This window comes from Panicum virgatum, chromosome 3K (assembly GCF_016808335.1).
Source record: "Panicum virgatum strain AP13 chromosome 3K, P.virgatum_v5, whole genome shotgun sequence".
Classification (NCBI taxonomy): domain Eukaryota; kingdom Viridiplantae; phylum Streptophyta; class Magnoliopsida; order Poales; family Poaceae; genus Panicum; species Panicum virgatum.
The window spans coordinates 44987561-45003648 of record NC_053138.1 but is presented as its reverse complement, the minus strand read 5'-3'; the positions used below and the strand labels follow the sequence as shown (position 1 = coordinate 45003648).

Here is a 16088-nt window from a genome sequence, read left to right as displayed (position 1 = left end):
GCTCCTATTAAACCCTGGGACATGAGCCTTGAAGAATGCGATCGGATAACTCAAGAAAGAGTTAAAGAGTACTTCAAGCCGAAGCCGAAGCCAGAGCCCGAGAAAGTGATAAATCCGGTAGATTTGAAATTTTTTAAGGGAATGTGCGAAGCAAATAAGAGAAAATTCATTCCGAGAGATCCGCCTTCAGACTACGAACGCGCAATTATCAAAACTACTGAGAAAAAGAAGAGACAATCAAAGTCGTCATCGTCCGACGTTCCACAGCTCGGAGGCCAAAAGAAACAATCAATAGAGCCTCTCGTAGTGGGACAGACGACGCAACAACAAGACTTTGTTACATTTTTGAAAGAATCAAATCTGACGGCGGCTCAGATTACAGGGGGAGAAGATATTCCAAAGGCTGATGTGGTCATCAAATGGACGTATGAGTTGGGAAAATCTCTTGTACCCCCCGAAGTAGTGTCCGTGCTTCCAACGCAAATGTATAAGCTGCACCAGCACTACATGAGTGCGATGGCTGATTGCATCTTCATGCAGGGCTCAAAGATTAAAGATGACAATTTCTTACGGGGTAGGCCATTATATGGATAAACTGGGAAGAAATTTACCAACTATTCCATCAGGAGGACCTCGACATCTCTATGGTCGGCTTGTGGGTTCTGTAAGTATTTTACTCTCCTTACGTATTATTTTACATGATCTCATCATACTGATCCCTTGATTTATTCGGTATCATGTAGAATGGAGATACAAACTTGCAGGAGAAAGGGATACTCTCACCTCGGCTTCATCGACCCAATTACTTGTAATTGGAGGATTCTACGCGACACTTCCGATGAGCTATTCCAAAACTTGTTCAAGTACATAAGCGTTCATCACAACAAGCAAATGATATTGTTTCCTTACAACTTTGCGTGAGTGATTCCTTCCGTCTAACTCTTTCTATTCTGTAATCGAATTGTTTAAAATTTAACTACCAAGAACTGCCTCCATATAATTTTGCAGTGAACACTGGGTCCTAATTGTCATAATTCCCGAGAAGAGCCTACTCGCGGTAATGGACTAATTGAGGAGAAATCCAGAACAATACGAAAATCTTCTTAACATGATGAAAAAGTAATTCTACCACTACTCCGTCGATGACCGATAATTTGAATCACTTTGTTACTTTACTATAATTGTTCTAATCATGCACAGGATTTGGAAACAATTCGCTAAAAATCATCCAGGCAAAATTGACAAGGAATTGAAGATCAAGACAGATTTTGCGGTACACACTTGGATGATTCGTTGCACGATTCATTAGTTTTATTATATATTCATGTAAATACCTGATAATTTCTTCTCTCTTAAAGTGTATGAGGCAGAAACAAGACACTAATTTATGCGCATACTATGTATGCGAGAACATTCATGGTCTGGTAGGTCCTCCAAGGGCCTGGACAGATTGGGAGGAGGAAGTAAGTAAAAAACTTGTTAATATTTGAACTCGTATTTTAATTAGTCGAAATTAATTATCCCCTTTTTCCATAGGTCGAGGAGATGCGCGATAAACTCATACCGGAGGAAAAGATTATGGCGATTCAAGAACAATTGTCCAGATTTATTGTTGAGCAAGTCCTCGATCCAAAAGGTGAATTCTACTATGATGGACTATCTAATATTGACAATCGCAGCAAATATGATAATATACGCGTATATATGTAATTAAGAATGAATATACCTATGTAAATATATATGTGTGTGTATGTATTAAATTTCTATTTATGAGTATGTATGTATTATATATATATAAGCACTCCAATAATATGTGTGTGTGTGTGTATATATATATAATATTGGTCCTAGATATTTTCATATGTAGAGGAATTCACATGTATAGATATGTGTATACATATATATATAAGTGAATTAATTTATATATGAAAACTATCTAGGACAAATATTATATAAGTAACTATATATATATATATATATATATATATATATATATATATATATATATATATATATAAGATCATACACACTGAATTCCAATACATAAGTTTAATTGAAATGCAAAAGTATAATTGAAATAGAAAAAGAATTGAGAAAATGAAAATAAGAAAAAAGGGACCTTTTGTCCCGGTTGTTGTTACCAACCGGGACAAAAGGGTGCGCCAGCCACGTGGCACTGGCAGCACCTTTATTGTGTTTTTTGTAACCCCAAAGGCCTAATCCATAAGATTACTTGGTGTTTAATATGCACACTTACGGGAAATTGGATATGAGGGGAGTTTTGGCTATCAGCCTCTACTTGTTGGCTTGAGGAACATTGATTCAGCATATGGTTGTGAAATTCCAGTTAGAAGGGTCTATTTGTGTGTAGTGAAACGAATGGATGGAGCATGTGTTGTTGATGGACTTGTGCCTCTGTTTTCAGGTAGCACGATGAAGCTAACAGGCTAGCACTAGCAGAACAGAGAAACATCTGGCAGAGCAGAAGCAGAACAACGACTAGAAAAGCTAAACATAGGGGGTGAAAAGAGGTGACTCTTAGGTGCACCTCCAACTCTCTTTAGTTCAAAATTTTGTACTACTTCTTCAAAATAATATTATATTTTGAAAAACTAGTATAATATTTTGAACTAAAGAGGGTTGGAAGTGTCTCTAAAGGATATTAACTTGCACCCCTAAGCAAACAGCTAGCAGGCTAACGGTTAAACAGAAAAACATATTTTACATTTATTTAGTGTGAACAGTAACAGCAAATATTGTGTTTTATTGTCTTGTGGCCATACCTTAATCTCAAGGTTCACTTCTGCTGCATGGTGCTTGTGGTGTGCCGAATGAAGAATGTATTTATATCAATGTTTTAAATAGCCAGCTAAGGCCTATAGCCGGCTATAGTGAGCTATAACGGTAGCTAGAGTGTCACACCCGGTTTTAAGGACAAAACCGAATGCATAATTATATGTATGTCAGGATCAAGTTTCATACATATAGAGACATTATAAGTGATTAATCAGTAACAATATCACGTAAAAGCAATAATTAAAAGATTATCAGAGTTATACAGCTTATCCTGGAAACGAAGGCTTCAAACTTCACAGGCAATCGACTGGGGGTTGCGTACGCCTAGAACTCAGCATCATCTTTAAAATACTCCACAGCAACTTTCCCTTCTGAGCAGCAGTAAGCAAGGGTGAGTACACTTATGGTTGGTACTCAGCAAGGCCACAAGAAATAACCAGAAAGTGATTTAAATCCATCTTTAAGTTTATTAATCATGTGTGGGTCCAAGCCGCTCTTGACCATGAGCACGGCTGATATATCAGTTTTACACTCTGCAGAGGTTGTACACTTTCACCACAATTCGCGTAAAAGTTCCGAAGAACTTTGAACCCAACCACGCAATGTGCTAGCTAGGCACAATACCACACTTCCGAGGTGTGATTGCATAGGGACGCTACGAGGCCTTTACAAAGATTCCCTAACCCATGACAATCCGCTAAGGTTTCAAGTCAAAGCGGTCATAACACTATCCTAATGAGGTGGTACCTTGCCAAAGAACCATTAAACAATATCAATTGCCCCAAGAGGACTGAGCTATACCCCGTCGATGCGTCCCCTCTTGCCTTTTTGGTAAGATTGTCACAAGCTAGAGTCTCTAATTAATCAGCCAAGACCAGAGCCATATAGTATTGTGGTTGTACGGTTTTCTTGGGTGGTTCTCCATGTTCCAATTGAACAAAGTATTCTTGTAAACAAGCATAGATAGAAGTATGGTTAGGGTCACTTGCCTTTCTCCAACGAAAAGCTACTCTTACTGCTCTTCAGCTTTTGCTCACTTGGAATTCTTGATCTTCAATCTTCAAACGACGATCCTTCTACTCGGAGCAATCAACGAGCAACCATACAAAACAAAAAAAATACATCTAAGAATAATACACCAAAACAGAAGAAAGACTTTAAAAGAGCGTACTAAAGGATAGGGCTCATTGCTATGGTTACGAGAGCGCAAGAAATACGGAAAACAGAGCTAAAACGGCGATTCTATGAGATAAACGGTGCTTCATGAATTTAGTCGTGATTAATTATAGAGTTAAGAGCTAGCGGAAAAGATTTGCAAGACACAAAAAACTATGCTCACAGAGGATAATAAGGTCATAAAGCTATTGCACACGTTGCAAGGATCACGTGAGCGCGAGAATCGCTGAAAACGGAGTTAAAACAGAGAAGTTATAGCCAAAACAGGGTTCTAGGGGCTCACTTGTGAAGAAACAGAGCTTCCAGGGACTAGATCTGAAGAAACCAGGGATCTAAACATAATTAAACCTTAAATGCAGGGGCTAACATGCAAAAACTCGAGCTCTGGATGGCGGGTTCAAATTTATAAAAGTGTAGGGGCTAAAACAAAATAAACAGGGCTGGTTTATAAATACTTTTGAACTGGCATGGACTGCGGCTTGATTCCTAGAAAAGTGAGGGGCTCTTTTGCAAAACTGGATAGGGTTGACCGGTATGCAGGCTGTTGACTCGGGTTTAGATCTAATCTCGCCCATTGGATCTTGATCCGACGGCGCGAAGTAGGTTGGGGCGGCTCGGGCGTCGGCTCGCGGCTCAGCTGGCGGGATGGCTCGACTGCAGACAGAGATATGACTCATCGAGCGGATCGGCGGCTCGGCTCGACGCTGGGTGGAGCCGGTGGCGACGCACGGTCGCCGGCGGTGAGGGGCGCGGCGGCGGGTCACCGGCGTATCGCGTAAACGCGATTCCGGTACGCATTTGGCTCGGGTTCGGGACTGGAAGGACGAGGGGACCGTGGCGAACGCGATGGCGACGTCGGCGTGGTCACGCAGGGCCGGGACGGGGCGCGCCACGGCGAGAAGCGGGGCACCGGCGACGGTGGGCATGAACACATGGCGCAGAGGGAAAGGAAGAGGGGAAATGGACTGGCGAACAAGCTCACCACCACGCAAAGCTCCGGGAGGCGTGGTCTTCGAGGAGCGACGGCGGAGCAGCAGGTCCGCATCGACCCGAGCTCGAACGGAGCTCCAATGGCGGCGGCGAAGGCAAGCTCGGCTAGGGTTTAGCGTAGGGCGAGAGGCGGCGGTTGCGGCTTGGGAAGTCAAGGGGGGGGGGGGTCGCAGGTCCCTTTTATAGGGGCGCGGAGGCGCCTTGGCGTGCGGGCCACGTCGAGGCGACGCACGGGGTGCGGCCGGACTCTGGAGTCCAGGTCGGCCACGGGAAAGAGGAGAATCCGACGGGCGGGGCCCACATGGCAGCGGCCGCGGAAGAGAGACGCGGGGGAGGCGGACTGGGCCGGGAGGAGGGAATTGGGCCGGCGGAATAGAAGAAAGGAAAAAGGACAGGGCTGAGATCTTGGGCCGAAAACGGAATTTTCTTTTTTTTTTCTAAACTCACTTAAACAAATTCAAATCAAATTCAAACTCAAGGAATTTGAATTCAAATTGAACCACAAACATTTAAAACAATGCAAGGTAGCTTGGATGCACAACAACAAAACAACTTCGTTTAATTTTATAAAACCAACCAATCATTATTTATTTTTACTAAATTCTGTGGAGAAAACAAATGTTAGGAAAATTTTAAAATTATGAGAAAATTGTTGTTTTATTTTTAATTTTAATCACATCCTGAAATTCAAAAATTTCAGGGTGTGACATAGAGCTAAGTTGTATATGAAAAATTTAGCTAAATCTCTCTTCAATGCAAACAGCTATAGCAGGAGATAGCGAAAGCTATAGCCGGATATTTAAAACCTTGGTTCATATGCTTCAATAATAGTGTTGCCAGGCAAAATATATATTTGCATGGCTTAAGCTAGGTGAGCAAAGCCAAGGCAAAGGTTTTCTTTGTTTAGCTGACATTAACATTCAAGTTCAGGTCCCCCAAAACATAAGGAATAGATATTGCTGGTATTCTGATATACAATTGACCAAATTTCGGAAGAGCCAATGAAATGATTTTGAACGCATTTCATCACTCCAAAATTCTAAACAGTGGAAACACTGAAACCTACTATTTAATTTTTTTTCACCGCCTGGCATATAGTGTTTCGTTCACTAGTGCGAAAGTCATCACCAGAGCAACATTAGGCTAAGCTAGTTTAATGCAGAGATAGATTCATACTCTGTTTTTTTTTCATGTTCTATTAAGTTAGGAAGACACACCTTAATATTTGTAAGAGCATAAAAATCAAGTGTACTACGATATATAGATATACAGCCAAATGCATTGCTGGTCGCCCCCCCCCCCCCCCAGCTCATGACACAAGCTTTTATTGAAGTCAAGATAATTACAAGCTAAAGTGATACAACCATCTTGAGATAACTCCTTTGAACCCAGCGTGCGTAGTATAGTCTAGGAAAGGCACAGATTAATAATCTAGTATATAACCTGGGAAGGATATAAATATTTTTCTTATCAAAACCCATATCATTTCTGCATATTCTTTCATGGTGGCAGGGATTAAGGAAGAGGCCAAGACAATGAGCCATCAGTGTGGCCAAGCAATAATCTTACTAAAGTTTGAGATTACCTTTTGCATAATAGTGCTCTCATCATGTCTTTGTAAGTACTTTGCAAAATATTTGGCAAAATTAGACGCAGAAGGTCCATAAGTTTGCAAAATGTTTTCATCTACATAATTAAATCAAACTTCAATAAAGTGTTTTGCCCCCAACAAAGACTAGAGGTGTGTGGTGGTGGATCGACACAACAGCTAACACAGGAATGAAGGGTCACGACACTTCAACCCCCTTCCGAGTTCCCCCTCTTCCATGCCTACCTCTACCACTACGTTAGAAGTAGGAAGTCAAAACGAAGGCACTAAGGTAAGGTAAGTCATCTCTTCATCTACCAGAGCTCCCTATTTATAGGGAGACTAACTGCCACTTACATGCATACAATTACATCTTAATACATGTCAACCACTACATTCCAAAAGATTCCAGAGCACTTATGTAATTTCTTGTGACCCACTCACTTTTCACGATCGAACTCCACATTCAGATCTTCATTGCCCTTCATAAGTGATTCATCCCCGAAGACCCCCGCACCCACTTCTTTCCCACTTTTCCATCAAGCCTTGATGGTCCAACCAACAACCTTCGGTGTTGACCCTTCACACCCGCGCTCCTAGGCCCCCACTTGGTCTTGTCACCATGTACCCTTCGGACCACTCAAACCTTCGGTGAACCTAAAAACACGAACCACCGAGCAACAACTTGGGATATTAGATAGCTAGGAACCTAGATTCTTACCCCGAGGCTCCTCATACACCTTCTTCGGCATGGCTCTGAAGGTCATCATTCCCCCAACAGCGGGTCCAGAAGATCCTCACATCACTGCCGCCAAGCAATAATCTCATAACTAGGGCAAGAAGACTAGAGTGATATAATAGTTGTCTTTCGCTAAGGTAAATAGTGCCATAGAACATCAATAAGAAAAATACTGTTGATGCACCCTAAATCGCTAAACCAGGATGACCGGAATTTTGCAAAATGCTTGCCAAAATTAGAAGCCCTTGTTCCCGTAGCTATATATAAGCCGTGTACCTTAGGGCACCACTGTGAGGTCATAATCTCCTCACTCCTTTTTCTATGGCTGCAGCATCCTCGTTGTCTTTAATGTGACAATTATGCTAGTAATGAGAAGGCCTCTGGGACCCATTCCCCATCAAGTGCATAAGTTGTAGCACGCTGCCACAGCCACCACTACTACTATACCACCGGGTTTAATAAAAAAATTGAATAAGGATGTTATTGTCTTCAATTTTTATTGAGAGCACCTTCAGTGGGGTTTCCACTTGGAGGTAGATTCAAAAATCATGGGAAGGAATTGAGTAAATTGGAAACAAACTATAATTTAGGAAAGTTAAATCATCACCAAAACAATATATGTGCGGAAGGGCGCAAGTCATTCACTCACTAGAGTAAAGTATTGCTTGGAGGTAAGCACGAGGGGGGGACGGGGGGAAGGAAAATGATGCCCTCAAAGAAACAAAAAGTTAACAGAAAAAAGACATGTATAGGAGGGACACCAAACTTTGACATCACCTTTTGGGGAATTCAAGCGGTTTTATTTGATCATATCAAGTTACAACTGATACATGCATGTAGTCGAGTACACGACCAAGCAGTCACTAGCATAATTTGATAATTTCCTTCCCCGGAAGAATTACAAGCTAATAAGATATTGCAGCACACACAATTGCACAGATGACAAGCCATCATCAGAGCATAGCTTTTTGTTAGACTATACTGACTCGGTAGATAGTACTACACAACACAGGGCTAGATGTAGATAGATATCTATCATGGAAAGACCTTTGACAAACCACAGCAGGGCCAGCACTTCATACGGTGCTGGGGCTACTTATAGTTGATATTGACATCAAAATGCACAGTTGCGGAGTCGGTCCGACCTGAAACCGACGACGATGATGCCGCCTGTCCCTGAAATGCAAAGCAAATAATGCATGACACACGAAGGTAATTTGTTTTCATGAAGCAAAGAACATCATAAAATTTATGTGCGTGTGGGTGCGTATGGTGTCTACCCGGGTAAAGGCTTCAACTTCCACAAAATGGAATCTGTTTTCCTTCAGGCACTCGCAGAGCCTCATCAAGTTCACCCTCCCTCGCACACTGACCCTGTATGGAACCTCACCGTTAGTCGAGCCCAGTTTTGTGCATACAGGGTGACCTTCTACACCTGCAACGTAACAACAAATATTTACTTATGCTGTTTACGGATAATCGAGCAGGCTGGCGTGGACTAATTGGGTCCTGTGAGCTACTGTGAGCAGCAGCTGGGGAAGAACATGATGGGGATGCTTCTTGCTCTTACCGGTACCGAGCCTTTGCTTGATAGCAGTAGCAAGGTCCCTCGGGTCAAGATGCTCATAAGTTATTTGCCGCCATGCCAGAAGGTCGGTCTTGATGTCACCCTGCCAAGTGCACATACACATATATATCGAAACAATTCAGTCATGTTAATATGATCATTAGTTGAACATTAAGAAGTTTTTAAAGACGTAAGGGAAAGATCGAGGAGGATGGAGATGAAAGAACAGCTGCAACATCAATATATCTACATGTACTGGACATCCATAACATAGCGCAACCACCAGTAAGTATTATTGAAAGAGCAAAGCATCTATATGGTATTGAGATCTTGTATCTTATTATCTAGCTGCATCTAAGTTAGTTACCATGTATCTTAGTCTGTGGAGGGAGAAAACAAGTATTGAATAAATCCTGACTCCCGTTGCATAGTATGTAAACGCGAATGGAGATGATCCTTTAAATAGACGCAGAAAAGGGGAAGCAGGCCAGGTTCTATATTCTGTCCCTCGGACCGGCCGGGCAGTAAAAATTGTACCAACGGCTATCACCTCAAACATTCACATGATTCCGTTTTATACTCTCTTTCCTAATGCAAGGCTTCTTTGTGTAGAAAAAGGGAATATATCAGGTGAAAACTAATCCCTCCGTGCAAACTTCAATCTGAGCCACTGGATCAACATCCAAGGGGGTGCACAGGGGGAGTGGGAGGGGGGATTTGGAAATGTGATTAGAGGCGGGCAGTTAATTGTCCTCCATGCCCCTTGGATGTTGATCAAGTGGTCCAGATTGAAATTTACACGGTTTGCACAAGAGGGTTGGTTTGCACCTGATATGTTCTCGTAGAAAAATTCCTTTGTTCCTTAGCACTTAGCAGACTAGATGCAAATGGCAATAGGGTTTAGTGTAGCTCAGTTGTGGTAGACAACGTGACCGTAGCGAGTCGTCAGTGGTAACTTCGTCAATCTTGAGGATTTGCTGGCTCAGTCTCTTAGAGGTGCTTATAGGGGTAGGGTTGTGTGGTATATTCGTAGGGATGAGTATGCGTATGTTTGTGAGCATAAGCGTCTGTACTGTGTTTCGAAAAAAGAGAGAAAAAGAAGTGTGTCAGCTTTCACCTAATCAAAACTTTTCATAATAGCTTTGGACTATTCCTCTTAGCTTTGTACTTTTTTATCAAATATCAGGGTTTTATCTCAATGTGAATATATTTTTTTACAAAGAACATCAATGCTTTTTTTCTCCAGCATCATCAGGGCTTTATTTTATATAATAAGTTAAGCTTTTTATGGAAAATATATCATTCGATACTCTGTACTCATAATTAGATTACTCAAAATTAATTAGTGAGACATTCAATGCAAGTTAACAGAAAACAAAGACAGGGACTCATTAAAAAACTTTAGAAAGATAGGTAAGCATAGTAGCATAGCATCCATATACGTACTGCGCATCACGAATGGAAAAAAAGAAGAAGGAAGAACGTTACAGAAAGAAGATATTTGCCACATTCCAAAAACCCTTGGTACACATTGCAAACCCCACATTGTAGTCTTATACTAAATTAACAATACAATTTTTAACAATCTGTCCCCTTTCAGTCTTACTGACATATGATCAACAGTGACTCTCACCCCACTAGGTTGAACTTTCTAAAAGAACAGATTCGATCATGGTTTGATTTAAAAAGAGGTTATTCAAATCCTATTCCAATTAATACTTGAAACGTGTGTGACATTATCATATTAAAATGATTATTCATTGTTCTGGTTGAAGTAGGACTATACCACTTGAGACGAGCATCGAGGACTTGCATATATGGAGTCAAGACCAGGTCATTCATTAAGCTAGCAACTTAGGCATCTCACCTAGAGTGATCGAGCAGTATCAATTCGTAGTAGAGATCTGATGAATTAGATGCTACTAAATTATATAGTACCAGATTCTTCTATAGAAGAAAAGCATTAACAGAAGAGCCTAAATAATGGTTGAAGTGTTTTGTCAGAGAGAGCAATAACCACTTCGCTCCTTTTAGCGTGCTTAAAGATTTGCAGTTCGCTTGCCAAGTCTTGTCACCTTAATTATTATTATTGTTGTTTCATCGCTAAATTTTCAAGTTCATAAAAACTTCCGAATGGTACAGGAAACATAAAAATTATATATAATTAGTGTTCTTGATAATAAGCACAGTTGTAGCGAATTTCAAAGATTGAGATTCATAGTACCAGATTCTCCCTCCGAGCCCCTCCTTCTCCTCGCCGCCGCCGGAGCAGGGCCTCGGAAGCCCGAGCGCCTGCTAGGAGGGTGGCGGCGGGACACCTTCCGTTGCTCGAGGCGCTCCCACCCGGCTGGCGGCGCCGCGCCGGCCATGGCTGCGGCGGGCCCCCGAGTCGGTGGATCCGGTGTCCCGGGGCCGGACCGGTGCCTCTGGGGGCGGATCTCTGTTGTCACGGCGCCGCACCTCGGGTTGGTGGTCGGGAGAGGCGACCACGACTGCGGCGGCGCCTCTCCGGAGGCGGCTAGCTTGCCGTCGGCTGGATCCGCGCGGAGCTGCGGCAGGCCACACGTATAGGCGGGCATCGAGAGCTGGGCGGCGGCCATGACGACGCGGCTGATCTTCGTCCGGCGGCGGCAGGGATCCTCGGGCGCCCAATCCGGGATGATCCAGCGAGGCTGCGGTGGCGACTTGGGCATCGCTGACCTTCAGGCTGCTGTTGCACAGTCTAGCCACCGCCTCTCGGGGTCGCCGGGCCGCAGTTCCTCGTCGTGAGGGCCTCCGGCTTCGACGACGGAGAGGCTATCTCCGATTTTCGCGACTACTTCTGGCGACGACATCTTCATTCTATTTTCGCCTGTGTCTTCCATGCAGTTCCAGAGGCTCGTATCATCTTGGCTTCAATCTGCGGATTATCTTACTCCGAAGACGGGTTCCATCTGCACTTCATTCCGGTGGACTATGCACGTATCTATATTGGCCACTTGGTAGCATGGTATTCGTGGCAGACGAGGCTACAGATGGTTTGCTAGACTTGGAGTTCGTGGCTGTTTGAAGTGGGCCAAGTCTGGTCTGTTTGGTAGCATTGGCTTGGCAAGAAGGGGGAGCATCACCAGGTGACTTTGTCTATGTGGTACTTTTTCGGTACTGATTCTTTGGTGCCAGGAAGAAATTCCATGGTCTGGCCTTAACTGGTTGTACCTGGCAATAGCCTTGCTGAAGGCATTGTTTGGATTCCGAAGAATTACTCTCTAGGGTGAAAACCTATGATCTGGCCTTAATTGGTTGGGTCACTGCAATGGCGGTGCGTGCGCGTACCGTTTCCTCGTTGGGGGCGATGTCTTGGGAGCCTTATTCGAAGTCCAAGTGTTGCTATGGTATTGAAGGAGGCAAGGAGCTGAAGATGAAGTTGTATGTTGTAGTTTGCTACGGCATGATTTTTTGTCATATCGCTCTTTTTGTTCCTTTTACTCTTTAGGCTGTGTGCATCCTAGCTATGCAAAAGGCGGGTTGGATCTTAGTATGATTGTATCATCTTGATGTAATTGTCTAAGATCAATAAAGCTTCCCTTTTCCAAAAAAAAAGAAGAAAAGCATTAACAGAAGAGCCTAAATAATGGTTGAAGTGTTTTGTCAGATAGAGCAATAACCACTTCGCTCCTTTTAGTCATGTTTAAAGAATTTGCAGTTCACTTGCCAAGTCTTGTCACCTTAATTATTATTGTTGTTTCATCGCTGAATTTTCAAGTTCATAAAAACTTTCGAATGGCACAGGAGACATAAAAATTATATATAATTAGTGTTCTTGATAATAAGCACAGTTGTAACGAATTTCATAGATTGATATTCTAATTCAGGGTTATGCTAGCTGTATAACTAAGCGTATTAGAACCTAACATGGTTTATAAAGCATCTTAAAATATTTACCTTTCCAACTTTTATAGTGAAATACTATGTAAAACGTGTGTTACCATCAAGCTCATGACTTGATGAACACATGGATGAGGCTTCTTTCTTCCTCACAGCTGGTAGGTTTTGCAATGACAACATGACTGCTAACCATCAAAATGACACAGTAGATTGTCATGAATTTTCACAGATGCCTAAGGTCTGTTCCTTTGTAGTACAATTGGATTCTCATGAAAAATAATTTGATAGCATGGCATTTTTTTCCCATCTCATTCATATAGACAATAATGACAATCGAAGTAAACATTTGTGAAATGTGGCCCTAGCTATATCAAGAATAAGTTTCAGAAAACAAAAGCTATATCAAGAATGTTCGTAAACAGATGGGACGATAAAGTTCTTCTGTTATGATCCATTAGTTAGTGCATAAGTCAAACCGTCCAAAATGACCGAATTTTCACAGAATCTACTACCTAAAGAATCAGTTTCATCAATAAATGAGGACTCATCCAAGGAAGTATATTCACCTTCACTAGCAAAGGACAACTAGACTAATTCTCTAAGCAAGACATATATGCCAGCTGACACGAAAGGCATGACTAGCGCACTATCACAACATATATAGAAATATTATCTACAATTATAATATTTAGACGAAGCGGCATATATGCAGAGCTTACAGGAGAAGCTTAATTATGGTCAATGATAATAGGCCAATGAACATCATAGTTTCTTTTTGCTCTGCATAATTAAGCTTAATTATCATTGACACATATTCATTTACTTAGTACTGAACTATGATGTAACAATGACCTGAAAACAGGTTTCTAGGGGCGCACCATGCGATGAACCGTTCCAGGAAATACCATGATTCCCAGGGCGGATCAAAATGCTGACCGCCATACAAGGATTTCCAAGGCATCGCCATGGACCGTCTCTGGAGATCGATTTGCCCCTAAACAACATGATTTATTATTTCCTAGGATATATTCAGTGGTGGAGCCAGGGGTGCTGGGTGCTCCAGCCCCCCTACTCCCATGGAGCCCCCCCCAAACAATTTTCAACCATGATGATGAAGAGGAAGAAGAAAAGGATGAGGAAGAAGAAGAAAAAGAGAGAAGAGAGGAAGAAGAAGAGGAAAATGAGCCCCCCCCCCCCCAAATTTAGATCCTAGATTCACCACGGGATATATTGCCTCTTAATTTTTGTTCTTACATGTTTGATCAGTAGAATAATGTGTGTATATATTTTAGCTGGGACATGTGATTCCCGTTGTTTGAGTAAAATAAGAGGAATAACTTTTTTTTGCAATTGTTATTCATATATATTCCACATATTGCCATTATAAAAATTTTATCAGTGGGGAGAGGAAAGGAGGACCGGCCGTGTTGAGCAAGAACGTGACCAGTAGGGGGCTACACCCCTAGCATATCTTAAAGTATTTTGCTCCTTTTATGAAACAAAACACATGAATTAGGCCCCATTGGCTGTTTGGCACGGCTGTCACTCCTCCAGAAACAGCTCCAGCTCCAGAATTGCAGTTGGCCCCTACTAGTCTTCTGAGGTGAGTCATTGCAACATCCTATCTAATCTAAACATTTGATCCTCCTAGGGTCGTAGTTGGTTCTCCTACATGGACAGTTTACGCACATGATGTTTCACGGATGGACTCAAGTAATACTAGAATTGCATCGCTATGTTTTCTAGGAGAGGTCATGATGGATCTTCATACCTTAAATTTATATTATATTCTCTTCAAAAAAGTTCGTTGGGCAATGAGACAGAACTTCATGGCGTAATGCACGTCGGAAAATATATACTTCATACTACCAGAAAATGGAGATTTCGTGGGAGCCGAAAACAGTCACGAAAATAGCCAAAACCGACACAAAAATAACCATGACGACCAACTCTCACGAAAGTCCCCTCATGAATCGGGCTTCACGGAAACAACATTTTCGTGAGAGTCAACCGTCACGAACCATTTTTGTGGCGGGAATTATTCATTGCAGCGACCTCCACAAAATATGTCAGGTCTCAAAAATTATTTTCGTGAGAGCCAGATGCCATGAAATTTTCGCTACGAATATTTTTCCTGTATGCCTATAACAACTCTCATGAAAATACATTTTCGTGTGGATGTAAGAACCTCCACTAAATACATGCAGCCCCCCCCCCCTCTCCGAAAATCTGCTGGGCCAAATGGCATATTTTATTTTCATGAAGGTTATGCACTCACAAAAATAGGGCATTTTCACGAGAGTTCACAGCAACATGAAAATTGTGGTGTTTTCATGAGAGTCACAACACCAGAATAACAAAATACATATATATATATATAACTGTCATTTCAGCACACATCAAAGCTTATAACACCATGCTCATATATAATCACAATATTACTACAGTGAACATTATGTATGCAGTAGTCAAGCATACAATTCATTTCCAGAAAGGCAAAACAGCCTCAACAAACACTACTAAACATTAGAGCAAGCAATGCAAGTCTTAGATATAAGTAGTCCATAGATGCTAGCTGCAGCCATATAAATCCTACTATCACCCAAAAGGTTAGCAACCACTATGTTCCAACTAAAAGTAGTGTTGCATTAGTTCAAGTTGAGCCAAAAGATCTCAAAAGTATGGTTATCAGTTTGACAGTTTGCTGGTTATACCCATTATCAGTCATCACAACCCTCCTCATCCATGTCATCGTAGCCCTCCTCATCATTCATGTCATCATAGCCCTCCTTCTCATCCATGTCATCGCAGCCCTCCTCGCCTTCTACATAGTCATCATCAGGGGCGTAGCTAGGGGGGGCGGGCAGGGGCCTGCCCCCCTATGGTTCCCAATTTTGCATTATAAATTTGAAATTTGATTAAATTTTTATATAAATTAATATGATTGGCCCCCCTAATAATGAAAAAAAACAAATTCCTGGCTCCGCCCCTGATCATCATCGTCACTATCAGTCTGCAAGTCATCTTGGTTGTTGTGCATGTCATCTTGGCATGAGCCTACATGTGATATACTAGTAACCTGCAAAATGAAGAGATACATATTGGGAAGGAAAACTTTTTAAGTATGCATCCAATTTTAAGCCACAAGAAAGACATATGAAACTGAATATGACTTGGAGATCTAGAGTACCTGCTTCAGTATATATATTCTAACCTGGTTATGATGGGCTTCCAAACTTGCTAGATGGGCGAGCAGATCAGCAGGTGCTTCTTGTTTACATGCTCATAAAGCCTCTGTAAGTTAAAGAATAGTCAAACGAATATACAAGAATGAGACAGATGTACAAACTAAGGAAAAAATAACACCA

At 42.0% G+C, this 16088-nt stretch overlaps 1 protein-coding gene across 1 annotated transcript; it reads right to left on the bottom strand.

Moving 5' to 3' along the window:
- Positions 1-8071: 8071 nt before the first annotated feature.
- LOC120701495 lies at positions 8072-9278 on the bottom strand. The gene is made up of 4 exons (XM_039985516.1): positions 9224-9278; positions 8860-8959; positions 8570-8724; positions 8072-8465 (listed from the first exon to the last, which is right to left on the bottom strand). Exons 1-4 carry the CDS (start codon positions 9224-9226, stop codon positions 8382-8384), a joined length of 342 nt encoding a protein of 113 aa, XP_039841450.1. The 5' UTR covers positions 9227-9278; the 3' UTR covers positions 8072-8381.
- Positions 9279-16088: the final 6810 nt, after the last annotated feature.